The 16,969-nt window shown below is 35.2% G+C and overlaps 1 protein-coding gene and 1 long non-coding RNA gene across 2 annotated transcripts; both read right to left on the minus strand.

The window, feature by feature from the left end:
• Positions 1-8,573: 8,573 nt before the first annotated feature.
• LOC137392730 (uncharacterized) lies at positions 8,574-9,326 on the minus strand. The gene is made up of 3 exons (XR_010978235.1): positions 9,193-9,326; positions 8,730-8,839; positions 8,574-8,638 (listed from the first exon to the last, which is right to left on the minus strand). It is a non-coding gene; the product is annotated as an uncharacterized lncRNA (long non-coding RNA).
• A 5,054-nt stretch (positions 9,327-14,380) lies between these two features.
• Positions 14,381-16,648, minus strand: LOC137393960 (uncharacterized). The gene is made up of 4 exons (XM_068080675.1): positions 16,531-16,648; positions 15,478-15,615; positions 14,657-14,766; positions 14,381-14,560 (listed from the first exon to the last, which is right to left on the minus strand). Exons 1-4 carry the CDS (start codon positions 16,646-16,648, stop codon positions 14,399-14,401), a joined length of 528 nt encoding a protein of 175 aa, XP_067936776.1. The 3' UTR covers positions 14,381-14,398.
• Between the last annotated feature and the right edge of the window lie 321 nt (positions 16,649-16,969).

Genomic DNA, 16,969 nt, shown 5'->3' on the forward strand with positions numbered 1-16,969 from the left:
AATAGCTGGTCAGCATTTCGTGCTCTTTATATCCGTTGATAACACCCACTTAATCATTTTTGATAGATATTGATTGATATTCATCTATCGATACTTATAGATTTGACAGACGAACATCAAAGGGCAACAAGCTTTTTATGGGTTTTGTGTACCAGAAAAAGCAAAATTCTTCCAGTCAATTTATTATCACACTCATCAAAAGTTTTTGTTGCTGAGCCATCAAATTCTTTTAGGTTTCTAGTTTCTATCTAACAGCGGGCTTTTTCAGACCTGCCAGATCAAAAAAAGACTGCTGTTTCAAGATATAACAGGACGCATCTGTCTCAAGCTGAAACCTGATGTGCTTCTGACTACCATTGACTCAATTATGAACAGTGTAGAGTAGCATTCTGTTTTTTTTCTCCCTACTTACATACATGTATAACAGAGAGTTTTCAACTTTTTTATCCCCCGCCAAATTCACGGGTCGTTTGGAGTGACATTGTCCTTGTAGTTGTTGTATTTCTTACAGCAATGACACTCGTGACTCAGACCAAACTATTTCTGGAAGGATGAGACTGCCTACAATTTTTGCAAACTTTCCTGTTTCTTTGTTTTCTTGCCTAAGAGGACCTTGTGCCATCTTGCTCATCATTCTTCATGAGTTTCTTTTTACCAACAGCATTCTACGCTGACTCTTCAGACTGTAGTTATGCCTTGTCATTTGTTCAGTTTTCTGTGATCCGACATTTTTATAGCCTGTTTCAGTCTAAGCCATGTATCACCTCCAGCATCATTAAATAACTTCTTCTTCAAATGGTCATTGCTAATGTCTAATAAGAGAGTACGAAGTATGACACCATCCTACATCTGATCAAATTGACATTCCTGTGCACCATTGTGCAGCGCTGTGACATATTTGTCGATTGTCTTGGCATTTAGTTTGAGTGAGAATAGCTGATGCCGCTTCACTAATTTATTTGTGTGATGATTACAGGATGCATCAAACTTTTCAGTCACATCCTGATACACATCTTTTGATTTGCCACTACCAAATGTGAATGTCCTAAAGATATCATTTGCTCGTGGACCAATACACGTGGACCAATACACGTCGACAGTTTCTACCTATATTTTGTAATTAGCAATCATTTTCTCTGCATCTGTGAGACATACATGTAAATTGAACTCATCCTTGAATCTATTTTACTGATTAGACAGGTCAGTGCTATATCGGATTAGGGTGAGTGCAAGAAACTCGACACTGAGGCTCATTTTATTCATGTGTGACTGTAAATTGTTAATCAAGCAATACTAGTTCCCCACTCTGGGAATCATGTTTGTGATTTGGTTACAGATATGAATTGCTCAGGTGACTGGCTTTATGATCTATATTTATGTAAGGTCTGCTTTAGGCACATTTAAAACACAAGCATGAGAATATTGAATGAAAGTGTACTAATTGACAACATAACATAAATGCTGCCAGCATATTATCAACATGATATCTAAAAACTAAATTACTTGTCTTACAAGCACAAATTAAATAATAAATCATTTAACAATAATTTGGAAATATTTGACAAATTATTAGATACTAGTGAAATGCCCAGCAATGCACGAGTAATAAAAAGGTTTTTGCACAAAATTTATTTTTGATCATCATATATTCACCATTTTAATATTGAAATGAAGGTGTTTGTTTATTTTTGTGTACTGTGTTTATTCATGTGTAACTCACATTATATCGGCTGCAGTGCCTACTACAGCTCTATATACTGATTGCAATAGTTTTGTTGGCCATATGAGTTTAAAAAATTTTCTTCACAGATGGGCACGGGTTTTCTTCTAGTATGGCTTCATGCATACTACTAGCTGAAATGTTGAGCGTGAAGCCAAGCAAGATTGGCTGGTGGAATACTCATGTGCACAATTTTTCCATAAGATAGCCAGTTGGACAGTGTAGTGTTTGGATGGCATACCTGTGTGCAGAACTGGAGGTTTGAGTTCAAATCTGGTGCCCAGTAGATTTTTCATTTCTGAATCTTCGTCGCTATCCTGAGATTTATATATAAAACAAATAGTAAATTTAAGAAGCAAAGCAAATGACCACGAGATAGAATAGGTTATCATAAATATCCTTTTTTTCTTTTCCTCATTGATCAATAATGTTATATATTATACTCCGTACAAGTTATTGTAATAAGTAGATGACCAATGAAATATTTCTATTTTTGGATTGCATTCATAGATGTGTTGAGTATATTTCCTGCAGTTTAAAATGAGAACAACAGTAAACAAAACATATATTCAAAATAAAACAAATTTATTGCTGTTGGCAAAGACAACATATTTAAAACACTTATGATACCACTTGTTGCCATTACAGTTAGGTAACTTCGCCTTGTACGCAATATGGACCTGCTTTTACTAAAAAAGCTGCTATTGGATCAGATGTGGGGAAATAGAGAATAGACTCAGAGCTAGCCTGTTTTGACAAACTGTTGTTTTTGCGGACTTGTCCCCCGGTGAGCGCGGCAAGCAAAACAACAGCTTGTCACAAGACGCAGTGCATCTGATGCATCAGCTGCACTAAAAGAGAGCTGTTCTCTTCTGTCTATGTGGCTTGGCTGCGATGTTATGTCGGTCACTCCATTAGTAATCATAACCGATTTCGCGCAAAAATTTATATAGAAAAAAATAAGATAAAAACGTTTAACCAGAGACCAGTCTCTGCGATAAACTTTAGTAGAACTTAAGAACTTAGGCAACAAAAGCAACTAAACATGTTGTTATTTTGCGCTCAGTCAGTTATATTTCTATTTTTGTATTAGTCAGTTTTATTTGTTCTTATTGATTTTATTTTTAATTAATTTTATTCTTAAGTTCTACTAAAGTTTACTGCAGAAACTGGTCTCTAGCTAAATGTTTACATCTTATTTTTTCTACATAATTTTTTGTGCGAAATCGGTTATAGAGCGACCGACATAACATCGCAGTCAAGCCGCATAGACGGAAGAAAACAACTCCCTTTCAGTGCAGCTGATGCATCAGGTGCAGTGCCACTTGTGACAAGCTGTTGTTTTGCTCGCCGCGCTCGCCGGGGGACAACTCCGCAAAAACAACAGTTTGTCAAAACAGGCTAACTCAGAGCAAGATTAAACAGCGTTTGTACTATTTCCAGAGCTAAGAGTTACACCATATGTAATAAAGTTCTACAGATATAAACATACCAATTGTAAAACTCTTTGTAATAGTATAATAATAATTTACAAGTTATTATATGATGATTACAAACAGTGAGATAACTAACCGACTGAATTAACCAAGTTATAACAAAACAAAAATGTCCAAATTCGCAAAAGGTAAGTAAATTAAATAGTTAAATTCAGAAATTTCCCTTTTCTACCAGTATTGAAAGCCATTTTGAAGTTGATTTTCCTTAGTAACAAATATCATTGACAGAACCGGGAACTAACATTGGGATAGGCGTTTTAATACCAGCATGATAGTACCAAAGCTGCACTCAATGATAATCATTTTTGCATTGATAATTGCATTGGCAATTATCAATTAAGCATTGGCAAAAATTATTCGATTCAAATTTGCGAATCGCCAGCAATACAGCGAATACAGCTCTTGCTATTGCTTTTTGGCTGCGACTGACTATCGACACAAGTCCAGCTGATTTACATTCATGGCATAAATTCTGCCCTCTTTTTAAATTAAGATAGACCTACCCAACTAGAGGAATGACATCATCATCTTAGGTACATCTACTAGAAGCAAACTGTTGTGTCCAACTATTCGAGCAGAGGACACATGAGATATAAACAAGATGTTTAGGAGACAAATCGAGTTTTTTGTTTGCTCCAACAAATGCTTTACTAGATAGTAATAGTACACCTGCTGTGTGACAGTTTAAGCGCATGCAAACACTAAACAGATGACAAACAAAATGTATAACTCAGCAAGCAACATGGAAAAGACGAGAGCGCGTATAAAAATCATTACACAAAAGTGTGCCGTAATGGTGCAGTAATATGAAGTCATGTAGTGCGAAGGTGTGTCAAAAGCCTATTATTAGCATCTGATAACTTAACCTCTGATCACCTACTGAGCCACTTTAGTTCAGTGGTTACTGCACTTGCATATTATCAGTAGATCAGTAGTTCGAGTCCCAAAAGGATCATTAGTGGTAACAAGCAGGGCATCCAGCCACAATTGCTCCTGTCCAAATTCCATGCGCAGACGGTTGGAGTATATTTAGCTCCAGGATAAATCTGGTTCAGAATGAAGTGCCATGCAGCAGAGAGGGAATAATCTTGATAGATAATGAAATCATTAAATTGATGAAATTAAGATTAAAAACCTGTCTGATATGTATTTATGCATAAACTGTGAAGCCACAACAGGTGCAATGAAACAAAATCTTTTAGTCAACAGCGCGATGACAAATGCAAAATAATCACATAACCAAGTACCCTGAAAAGGACATATATTTTACTTCATAACAAAAACCAAAATTTTATGGAGAAAAGCGGAACATCAACAGTTTTAACAAAAAACAGTTTTCAGAGCATAAGGTAAACGGAGACACGACAAATACTGTATTATGAAATGAAACATCAAAATTACCCATAAAGAATCATAAGTTTATCTGAAAAAGCATTAATTGACTTCTCGCCATCTTCAATTAAAATATATAAAATTATATCTTTGCAGCAAGTACAATCATTGATGACTTAAATACCCAATAAACTACAGAACCCGAATAGAGTGTCTTTAATGGTGTCTTGTTGACTTAGCGCCTCACCACCCAGCTATTTCTACTTTTTCAGAATTAATCAATTGTTTTGTACAAACTTCCATTTTGAAAATAATTGCACACTGCTCCGATTCTGCCGAATTTGTTGCTAGAAGGTACACACCTAATTCAAAACTTAATCTATCAAACTATAAAGGAATGTTGCGACAAACATGTACTCAAGCTCTTTACACAGTAGTGAGCAATCATTGGTTGAATTACATGCTCAATGTTGCCTGTAGCAACAGTTTACTTTTTTAAATAAACGTTTTTGCAAAAAACATTTGCATGTGATAATTTATATACGATAACCCTGTCACCATTGAATTTGTCTGATTTATAAGTGCGCAAGTGTGAACTTTAAAACCGCAGCAAAGGCGTAACGGTTCAATTGCTTACATATGCATTTTAAGTTGATTTCATAAAATTCTTTATAGTATAACTGTAAACTCAGATGCTATGTTGTGTAGGTGCTGTCATGTATATGAATATGTTGTGTGTTGAACTACTCAATGACTTAGTCAGATGTACAATCCAAATGTAATAAGTTAATGTTTACATGATAGTTTGAGTATCAAAGATCAGTTGCAAAACTCATGTTATTCTTTAGAAACAAATTTATCTTAATGTTCATCTTAATGATGTTGACTATTTTAATATTTTTATGTCATTTCTGTCTGTTACAATAGTAAGAACTTCTTTAAGTACAAGATTGCCATGATTTCATAAAAAGCATTATTATATATTGATCAACATGTTTTTCCATAGCATTTCAGTCAATGAAAGTGTAGTGTGCCGATGGACAAGTCCTTAACATATCAACTTGTTTCTTAGTTCTGACAAATTTGTACTCATCGAAAGTTGATCAATACAACTATTGACAGCAGACTAGGTCAAGTCGTCCAGCTCACTTGTCTTGTGTCTTTAAGAAATTAATCAGGTCATACTCTAACCACTGACATTATATACTTAATGTTTGGTGTCGAAGAAGTTTGTTCAATTCAGTTTTTTTTTCAAAGTTTCAAAAGTGACATCTAGTAACTTTCATGATCTTGTAAAATGGACTTTGGTTATAGAACTTTTAAGGCTGACATATACCTAAAAATCTGATATATGTTTCTGTCAGTTGTTGCTGCAGCTGAATCTACTCTCATTTTTTCGGCCAAAATTAAAGTAAGTTTGTCCTTAGTAGGTTTGGTGTCTAAAATACTATTTTGGTAACAGTTTTGTCAGAGCGATTAACCATCTTCTTAATGGTCTTGTGGTTACGCTCAACTATTCCGTTAACAGCCAGCCAATAATCACAACTAAACTAATGGTGCACATTCTATATTTGCATAAAATTGCTACGAACTGATCACTTCAAAACCAAGGTCCATTATTAGATGAGAACTCGTAAGCTGGTTCTGCCTAACAAAATACTTTTAACAGAGTCTGTGTCACTGGCCGAGCCGTTTCACCTTTGAACTAATACCATAATGCGAAGCAGCTGGGTTGGCAATCGGTAATTGTTAAATAGGGTACATGGTTTACATGAGGTATATTAGCCGCTAATTTGCACTAAGTTTGTTCAGCGCTTACCATTCCTTGGAAACACAGTCTCCAATTCTTGCAGCAGCTATATACATCATCATTTGGATACCTAAGTGATGAGTTTGGTGAAATTGGAGCAGTTCTGTTGACGTCTGAAACATTGCCATTCTGCGCTCGTACAAGTTCATCTACACTGGACTTTAGTTCTATTTGTCTGAGCCATCTCTTCGGAACTCCCGATTGAATTGTCAGCTTTATTGTCCTCCAATCAGATCCATATAATATGAAGTTTTGTTTGAATAGGCTTTGATTAACTTGGTGATCACCTTGAGTTGTCTTCAGGCATTCTGGTCAAATCACTAATCTTCGGATGATGGCTATACATGATTGCTGAATTCATCTATTTATATACACTTGCTGAGTTTGTCATAATTTCTAGTTTTCTATTCTCACATTATTGCTAAGTTTAGGCCTCTGGGATGGCCTGGCTGATGGCCATGCAGCAATTACCCCACAATGACAGCAAATCATCTTTTGCTGTTTCAAATACTAATAGCGGTACTGAGCCACATATATACTCGCTTATAACTGTCAACTACAGTAAGTCTTAATATATGAGCATCTGCTAATGTCACTAGATCTCTGGTAACTAGCCGTAATTAGCTAGCGTTCACAATAGCTTCACTTACAATGATATCATTCGTATAATTATCTGTACGACTGACTATCAGGCTCTCAAGTGACAAAACCTTAGCTAACACTGATTATTATCTCAAGTGCAACATCGCGATTGTCGTCTACTCGGGGTGAAAATGTGTGATTGTTGTCACTCGACAGTAGACACTTCTACAATGTAAAATGTCGATAACGTGGATTTCTTAAAACGTAAAGAATTTATGTCCTGTTCTTGTTTCCTACTACATAAAATATTACATATAACGTAAAGCGTCAAGTCAGTGGAGTTCTTAAAATCAATTTGAATAAAGAGCGTCCTATAGCAAGCCTTAAAAACATCATTTTTTTGTCGCTGCACTTTGGCGAGAATACCACATATTGGGGTATCTCAACTACATATACTAGTATCTTGGCAGTCTACAGTATCACAACTCGTTATCAGTATGTTATCTCGATGAGATGTGATATGTCATCATTATCATCTAAAGTATCAGGTATGCTGATAAAGTACAGGAATTACATAGCTCCACAATTATTCAGAAATACCTAAAAGTGGTCGATTAGTGCAGGTATTAGAGTATCAGTCTCAGCATTGCTTTTGTCTGATGGCACATAGAAACCATCACAGCTACCTTGCAGTTTTCACATTTTAGGCTGGTCAAAATTGAAAAACAACAACTTCTATTGATGCTGTACTTGAATAGTTTCATAAATTAATCAACCATAATATAACAGGCAAACTGCAAAAGAACACACAACAGCTTTAAATTAGCATTGTCTACCAAAGCTGCTTGATAATAAAAAGTCAACATTTTAATCAGTAGAGTATTTTAAGCTGATGATATTTGATATCCATAGATGATATTTGATATCCATATACAACATTTATCGGGCGATTTTGCAACAACTGCTAAACTCTTGCAGACTAGTGTAGAAAATGTCCAAAAATAATTTTAAAATGCATCCGTGTAACAGTTGTCACATATCCTTTTTGTGAACAAAAAGGATATGTGAGAACTCCTAACAAAACTGCTTAATAATAAAAAGTCAACATTTTAATTAGTAGAGTACTTCAAGTTGATGATATTTGATATCCATAGATGATACAACAGCTGGTGAACTCTTGGAGACTAATGTAGAAAATACCCTGAAATAAGTTCCAAAAATGCATCCGTTTAACCGTTGTCATACTTTCCTAGTGAACCGCTTCTGTTCATTGATAAATACTGGACACGTAGTAAAACATTTTAAATATTATATTTTAGGCATTCAAAATATACAATAAGATTAGTACTAAATGATAAAATTGAAAGCAATTCTTGCCGCATAAAGCATTTATATGCTCATTATGTGATATGAAACGTTAGTATTACATATGCGGAGTATCAAAAGACATATAATAATACTTGTAAAATATATCAATAATCATGAGAATGGTGCATATTTTGCCAATCTTGGTTCGCATCGAAGATGATCAAACCTTCAACTCTCCAGCTCAGACAACCTTGCTGTTCGTACACCAGGAAAGAGATATACCTTTCGGAAATTCGTCAAAAAACTCCAACTCCAAGGTGTTTGACCACTGGCTACCTCTGGATATATTCTAGCCAGTTTCAGGCTTCCTTTTCTCACTCTTTCCCTAACCTAAAATGTGAAATTAATAACAAAGCAATGGTCAAAGGTTGCTTCTTTATTGGTGGCTATTAAAAGTGAGAAATTTTACGAGCAAACTTACGATTTCTAGCAGAGCAAGAATATCCCGATGGCAGGCATGCTTCTTAAAGGTGGCAACCAGACATCGAATGAACAGTGAACCACCTGTTTCATGTCTCAGTGACACATAAGCTGTAATGTAAATCAACAAATGAAGTAATATTATGAAAGATGTAAAGTCACCACTTTTACTAGTTGAAAGAATCTTCAGCGAAGAACTCACTATAGGTTGACTTTTAGCAAATACTGGCAGTGAAACTGGGTAATGGTTGCTATAATAGTGACATAGTTTTTTCTTTCAAATTTTCATGTTTTCTTCTGTAACAAAGAAGTTTTAGAAACATGTCTACAGTAAACTAACATGTCCCTCAGATATTTAGATTTTAACATGTGGGTATTTATAGTAATGTAGCTACTGCAGCCAATCTTCATGGAGGACTGCTTGGAAGTCTGCCGCCTGAGGGTAAGTGATGCAACAGACTTACTTTCGAAGGATGATTTGATGAAGATAAAATCATCTGGATCGAGATGCCTGACATCACTCGCAATGCTTGGAGCATCAGTAGTCAGCTGCGAGTCACGGGAATGTCTGACCGCTGACCCTACACCCAAATCTCTTCTGCCTACAAGATAATGGTGTCCGATGTGTCACCATGTTAAAAAAACCTGAGAAAAGTACTCAAAGTTTATAGCGGGTTTCCTGAACAAATCCGACATGACATGCCTTGCTGTAAGTTCTCAGGCTGAGGGTCTCAAATATATTTAAAGGTTGACTTGCAACAAAATTCACATTACAGTTATTTGGTATCAAAAGATTCACCATGTCTTACTCTGTTGCGTTGTAGGTGCCAAATATGTGAAAATGTGATTACAAGCTCTTAAAAGCTAAAAAACGAACAGTTAATCGCTGCCACACGAGACCGTCGTAGTTTGGACTCTCTTTCTGAAATGGCTCAAATGTGACGTAGCTGCGGTAGATGGTTTCTGTTTTATACTTTCATGCAACCTTATTCGTCGAAATATTTTCACAAATATACTTCACGCATTCAATAAAACCATGTCTATTGTTCTTACGCGTCTGTTTTATTGTCATTTTAATGCTGTCACTTTTAGCAGTGATATCTTATAACTTACCGTAAAAATTTGTTTGATTTTTTAGCCTCAGCTTGAAGGAGTACATATCATGGTCTGATAATCATGACGAGCCTGTTGGTCACTTGTGATAATCGAAAAGTGCTGCAAAAAGTATTTGCGAAGTATTGGGGCACTTGATCAGATTACGACTTGCCGATTAGACCAAACCGAAACAAACCTGTAAAGTAGCGATCATCTATATTTGATACGGGGTCTTTGGTAAAACCCGATGTGTTTGTCATAAACTAGTGCTACGATAAGCTTTATATTGAGCTCTTTATTGGCCTTTCAACTCACGTGAGAACATAATAAGAAGACAATAAATAAATTTCATGACTACGCCAGAGAAATAAAGAGATTCCAATCTAGGGCGGCTTTTTGTTTTTGAGCTTTTAGGAGCTTGTAATCACATTTCCACATATTTGGCACCTACGACACAACAGAGTAAGACACGGTGAATCTTTTGATACCAAATAATTGTAATGTGAATTTTGTTGCAAATCAACCTTTAAGCTACAGAAGATTTTACTAAAATAACATTAAAAAATATTCAAAACACACCGAATATTGTTTGTCTGAAATTAAAACTTATGCCAACCTTGTGCAAGTGATGACACGTTGTGCAAGTGATGACAAGTAGTGCAAGTGATGACACCTTGTGCAAGTGATGACACGTTGTGCAAGTGATGACACCTTATGCATTATATGACACCTTGTGCAAGTGATGACACCTTGTGACCAGTACCCAATTTAGCTACACAATAGGAACAAATTGCTACAAAAATTAGTAAAAATGTATCTCACTATTAGTTGATTAATTATTTACAAACTAGTTTTTTATAATTAGCATTATTAAACAAGTTAGTTAATTTTGGAATCGCATTCCATGACGTATATAGGCCTATGACAGAGCAGATTAATACACTTGTAGATTACATTTTGTCTGCCTGTGTTTTGCAAAACTAGCTTGCGCCTAAAAATATAGCATAACTATTCTATAAACTGGACTTGTATCCTACATACAACTTAATATTACAAAGTTCATAAAGCAAGTTGTATAACAATGTTGTATGGAGGTTTTTTAACAAAAAGGCTTGTAATTCCATGCTGTTAATGTAATATGAAATTTACCATAAAACGTGATGCCTAAGGATATGCAGTTATTAAAATAACAATCTACATTTACTAAATCTTGGATTACCGTGAAACCTCTATTTGAATGCTACATTTATTTGAATGCCACCTTTATTGAATGCCACCTTTATTTGAGAGCCACCTAATAGAACACCACTATAGAAAGGTTGAAAATACAGCGCCGCCTTCAATTGAAGCAATCTTTATTTGACCCCACTTTGATCTTTACGAACCATCAATAAAAAGTGATCAGTAAAAAAGTGTGCACAAAATGGTGCTAATAATGCCTAATAATTTTATAATATAACTAACTGTGCCTCCCGGCATTGCCTGGGTATTAAAAATCAGCTTATAAACAATGAGAAGTGATGAGATTTGCCTACCACTCGCTGGCAGGCAACTCTCCAGCAAGTGGCAGGCCATTGCCAAGTGGCCTGGCACATTGCCAATGAAAAATTCCACTAAGCTAGTTAGTAAGCTTCTAATGCTGGTAGGTAATTACATTGCGTCAGCATTGTTGCCCAGCTACGCTATTCTAATAATTGCTATAGCTGGAGGGACAGACATACTTTGAGAAATATATATATAGGTTATAGCAATACTTACAAGTATAATAGTACTAATATTGTTACATCAATAACAGTTAATTCTTTCGGCGTAGCTGTAGTGGTTGCCATGGTTTTAGTAACGGTGTACCTGAGAAGATTGATGGTTACAACCATTAGAACTACACTCTGATTCGAAGTCATGAAGGTATAAATCCGATCCATTGTCTTCAGATTTATTCCAAATGTAGTTTACAAATTATTGTGAAGACCATAAAGCAAAGTGTTTTAATGAATTATGAGAATACTCTTTAGGCACACCGTATGACATAATAAAAACTAATGTTATGGCGTATCCGAGTCCGTTTTCTAACGCTAAAACCTTAACAGTTTTTCTTTAACATTTAAAAGCGACACCATTGAAATGATTAATAATGGTATGCTGCCAATAGAATTTCCTTGTTTAACTCAGTCTAACATTTCGATGTAAATGAAAAATGATTTAATAAAAATGCCGAGGCCGATGGCATTAATTTCGCTCTGCCCAAAGGAGAGTAAAAAATATAGACACCACTAGCTGTACTACCTGGCGTTGCCCGAGTAACAAAAATTTTTTGGACAGAAAATTGATTTGTATTAAAAATATAACAACATTTGCCACTCTAACTTTCAAACTAAATATCATGAAAAAAGTGTTTTGTATAGTTGAAATGAATTAATAAAGAAAATAAAAAACAACTGTAAAGGTTTTCAAACTCCGTCAACCAACTGTAATTTTCAAACTTCATATCATGAGGAAATGGTTTTGCGCAGGACAACTAAATTAAAAATAAATAAAACAACTCTAAAGGTTTTCAAACAACAGTAAGTTTAGAATTTCATAACTTGAAAATAGTGTTTCATTAAAACAAATTAGAAAGAAAAATACAAATGTAAAGGTGTTTAAATGTAAATGTGAAATCATTAGCAAGTAATGACTACATATAGTCTGTTTTGCTACGATTACAATGAAAAATTATTTGGTATACAATTATATGATTTTAGTTCATTTCAGTATTGGCATGCAAAAATTGGCATGCCAACACTGGCATGCGAAAATATCATAGGCTATAGACGTACATAGAGTGGTATAGAAACCCATAGTAGTTATCTAATGCAATCACCTCCTGGTAAAGGTCATCAAAATCATCATCATTAAAAATAGTAAGAAAACAATATGTTGACCTTAGTAACCAAAGGCACCTACAATTACTTTATGCATTTTGTGGCTATGATCTGAAAGATAACATAACATTACAATGTACTACATGGAGAGTTTTTACTTTCGAGACAGACGTGTAACATAAACGCTGCATCTAGCTGGAATGAATTCAGCTTACTAAACACACTTTCAGGAAGTTTTAATATGTATTCTATTAAACTTCAAACTTTTAACCAAAATTTTATCATTTATCCGTTTTATCGGTTTTTACCATAACGGATAATGCTGAAATTGTCATGGTGAGCAATGTATATCTCTTAATAACGTATATATAACCAGTACACAAATCGCCAAATAAACAGATAAACTATTGTCGATACCGCGGGGCAGAATAAACTAGCCTTAACAAAAAAACGACGAAGAAGCATTGTGTTGCATATACTTAGGTCCCGAAATATTTCCTAACAGGGCATCGTAAAGCGTGGGCGCAATACTAAAATAATAGCTGTAGCTGGACAATCACAACGACAGACGAATACACACACAACCAACATTGAAAAAAAAATATATAGATAAGCATCGCTTCGCCTGTAAAACTGTTAAACTTATTTTTCAAAAATTCTGATGAGCTAGTCGAAAAAAACAGTGCCACCTTTTATTTTAATGTCACCTCTAATTAAAACACCACTATGGGAAAAGAGCTGAAGAATAGAGCTTATAAAATCAATTTGAACAACGAGCGTCCTATAGCAAGCCTTAAAAACATCATTTTCTTTGTCGCTGCACTTTGGCGAGAATACGACATATTGGGGTATCTCAACTACATAAACATATACTAGTATCTTGGCAGTCTACAGTATCACAACTCGTTATCAGTATGTTATCTCGATGAGATGTGATATGTCATCATTATCATCTAGAGTATCAGGTGTGCTGATAAAGCACAGAAATAACATAGTTCTACAATTATTCAGAAATACCTAAAAGTGGTTGATTGGTGCAATTATTAGAGTATCAGTCTCAGCATTGCTTTTGTCTGATGGCACATAGAAACTATCACTGCTACCTTGCAGTTTTCCTGTTTTAAGGCTGGTCAAAATTGAAAAAAACAAGTTTCTATTGATGCTGTACTTGAACAGTTTCATAAATTAATCAACCATAATATAACAGGCGAACTGCAAAAGAACACACAACAGCTTTAAATTAGCATTGTCTACCAAAACTGCTTAATAATAAAAAGTCACCATTTTAATCAGTAGAGTACTTTAAGTTAATGATATTTGATATCCATAGATGATACAACAGCGGCCAAACTCTTGCAGACTAATGTAGAAAATAGCCTGAAATAAGTTCCAAAAGTGCATCCGTTTAACCGTTGTCATACCTTCTTTGTGAACGGCTTCTATTTTTTGATAAATACTGGACTCATTGTAAAACATTTTTAAATAGTATATTTTAAGCATACAAAATATACAATAAGATTAGTACTAAATGATAAAGTTGAAAGCAATTCTTGCCACATAAAGCATTTATATACTCATTATGTGATATGAAAAGTAAAAATTACATATGAAGAGTATCAAAAGGCATATAATAATACTTATACAAATATAACAATAATCATGAGAATGGTGCATATTTTTCCAATCTTGGTTCGCATCGAAGATGATTAAACTTTCAACTCTCCAGCTCAGACAACCTTGCTGTTCGTAAACCAGGAAAGAGATAAACCTTTCGGTAATTCGTCAAAGTATGCCAACACACTGGTATTTGACCACTGGCTACCTCTGGATATATTCTGGCCAGTTCCATGCTTTCTTTTCTCACTCTTTCCTTAACCTAAAAGGTGAAATAAATAACAATCAAGGCAATTGTTAAACTATTGTGTTTTTATTGGTGGCTATTAAAAGTGAGAGATTTTATGAGCAAACTTACGATTTCTAGCAGAGCAAGAATATCTCGGTGGCAAGCATGCTTCTTAAAGGTGGCAACCAGACATCGAATGAACAGTGAACCACCTGTTTCATGTCTCAGTGACACATAGGCTGTAATGTAAATCAACAAGTGTAGTAATATTATGGAAGATGTAAAGTAGTGCTGCATGATATCTTTGCATGTACATTCGATTATTTGGTCTCAAAATATATCGAAAAATATCGAACATTGGAGTTGTCTTCTCTCCATATGTAGTGTTAGACTCTAATATGAACGATATGAGAAAATATTGGTTAGTATAGGTTGAAAAACAGGAGTTGTCCCTTCTTTACAATAAAGAAAATAGACAACTCCATTTTTGCAAAATAAAATCAGCCGATATTTCAATAAAATGTTTCAATAAAATATCGGCTTCGATATTCATATCGACTTGAAAACTGACCAAATATAAAATCATCCACTGAAATATATCGTCATATCGAATTATATCGTGTTATCGTGCAGCACTAATGTAAAGTCACCCCTATAACTAGTTGAAAGAATCTTCAGTGAAGAACTCACTCAGGGTTGACTTTTAGCAAATACTGACAGAGAAACTGTGTAATGGTTGCTATATCAGTGACATAGTTTGTCTTTCAAATTTTGATGTTTTGTTTGTAACAAAGAAGTTTTAGAAACCTGTCTACAATAAACTAACATGTCCCTCAGATATCCAGATTTCAACACGTGGGTATTTATAGTAAGACGACTCCAGCAGCCAATCTTTGTGGAAGACTGCTCGGAAGTCTGGCACCCGAGAGTAAGTGATGCAACAGACTTACTTTCAAAAGATGATTTAATGGAGATCAAATCATCTGGATTGAGATGCCTGACATCACTCACAATGCTTGGAGCATCAGTAGTCAGCTGCGAGTCACGGGAATGTCCGGCCGCTGCCTCTACACCCAAATCTCTTCTGTCTACAAGATAATGGTGTCCTACATGTGATCCTGTTAAAAAATCTTGAGTAGAGTACTCGTAGTTTATAGCGGGTTTACTGAACAAACCCGACATGACATGTCTTGCTGTAAGTTCTCAGGCTGAGGGCCACAAAGCTATTTAGGCACGGATCTCATTTATGTAAACCGAGTACAGTAGAATACATGTAAAATGTTGCAGAAGCTGAGTATATAAAACCATGGATGAAAATTACTGGTTGCTTCATCGTCTGTGAAAGAATGTTTGCTTATCAATTAGTAACTCTGAAAATGAATTAACATACCTTTTGTATTAATCAATCACATTTACCTGTTATAAACTAAGAGTGGAATAAACAGTCGTTATAAACAATTGTGAACAAACATAAGACTGTGATAAATTATACTGTATCACAGAGACTCTTGATAATATGAGTTATGAGAGCATGGAACTGCCATTCTCATCTCCAGCAGTTATTGATTATAATTGACTCAGCAATATTATATTATAGTCTGATTAGTTTAGAGATGGAAGGAAGCTGAGGGAAAGCTGTATACATCACCCAAAGCAGGTAACTCAACATGCACGATATACATGTAAATTGAGTATTTTAGCCAGTTATCTATCACCCTGGAACAAGCATTTGTGTTCAAAGTAATTCCTTGCCCATTCAACTTGCCTTATTTATCATTTCACATGACCTCATCAATGTTGGACTGTCTGAGTCACCACCCTGATGAGATGTACATGTAGAACAAATACTGTAAGTTTAATTGACGAACACAACAAGAAGGGGATAATCTAGAAGGTTGAAATGTTCAAATACCATATTTTCCGGACTATTAGCCGCTCCCCTATATAAGCCGCATCTGCTCTATTTTTGAAAAACCGATAATAAAACAATACATAGGCCGCACCTTTTGTATAAGCCGCAGAACTCATAACAGTGCTTTTTAACGCGGCAGCAACTTTGCTGGTTAAAATGGCACAGAAGCAATAGAAAATAACCAGTATCTCCCGCTTCACATTAATCATCTTCGCTGAAACCCATGAAGTCGTCTTCTTCTGTGTTGGAGTTGAACAAAGTTTTCGCGAGGTTTCCTTCCTGGATAGCAAGATTGATGGCCTTCAGCTTAAAACTTGCTTCATACGAACTCCTTCATTTAGGTTCCGTAATGATTGGGCAAGAATTTGAAAATAATGAATTCCGGTTAGTGCACGATTCTAATTCCGGTTAGAGTGCCCCTAGCGGTGAAAGAATAAACTACAAAATAGCTGCAGCCTCTAAATAAGCCGCATGGCTCAAAACATCTGAAAAAAGTAGCGGATAATAGTACGGAAAATACGGTATTTGAT

Source organism: Watersipora subatra, chromosome 4 (assembly GCF_963576615.1).
Source record: "Watersipora subatra chromosome 4, tzWatSuba1.1, whole genome shotgun sequence".
Taxonomy (NCBI): Eukaryota; Metazoa; Bryozoa; class Gymnolaemata; order Cheilostomatida; family Watersiporidae; genus Watersipora; species Watersipora subatra.

What these genes read in the sequence shown, in the direction of transcription:
- LOC137393960 (XM_068080675.1), bottom strand. Translation starts at nt 16,648, where the DNA reads ATGATTAATGTGAAGCGGGAGATACTGGTTATTTTCTATTGCTTCTGT. An exon ending in TTCTGCGGCTTATACAAAAG is followed by an intron (nt 15,616 to 16,530) that starts GTGCGGCCTATG and finishes ATTATCTTGTAG; the next exon opens with ACAGAAGAGATTTGGGTGTA. An exon ending in CATTAAATCATCTTTTGAAA is followed by an intron (nt 14,767 to 15,477) that starts GTAAGTCTGTTG and finishes TTTACATTACAG; the next exon opens with CCTATGTGTCACTGAGACAT.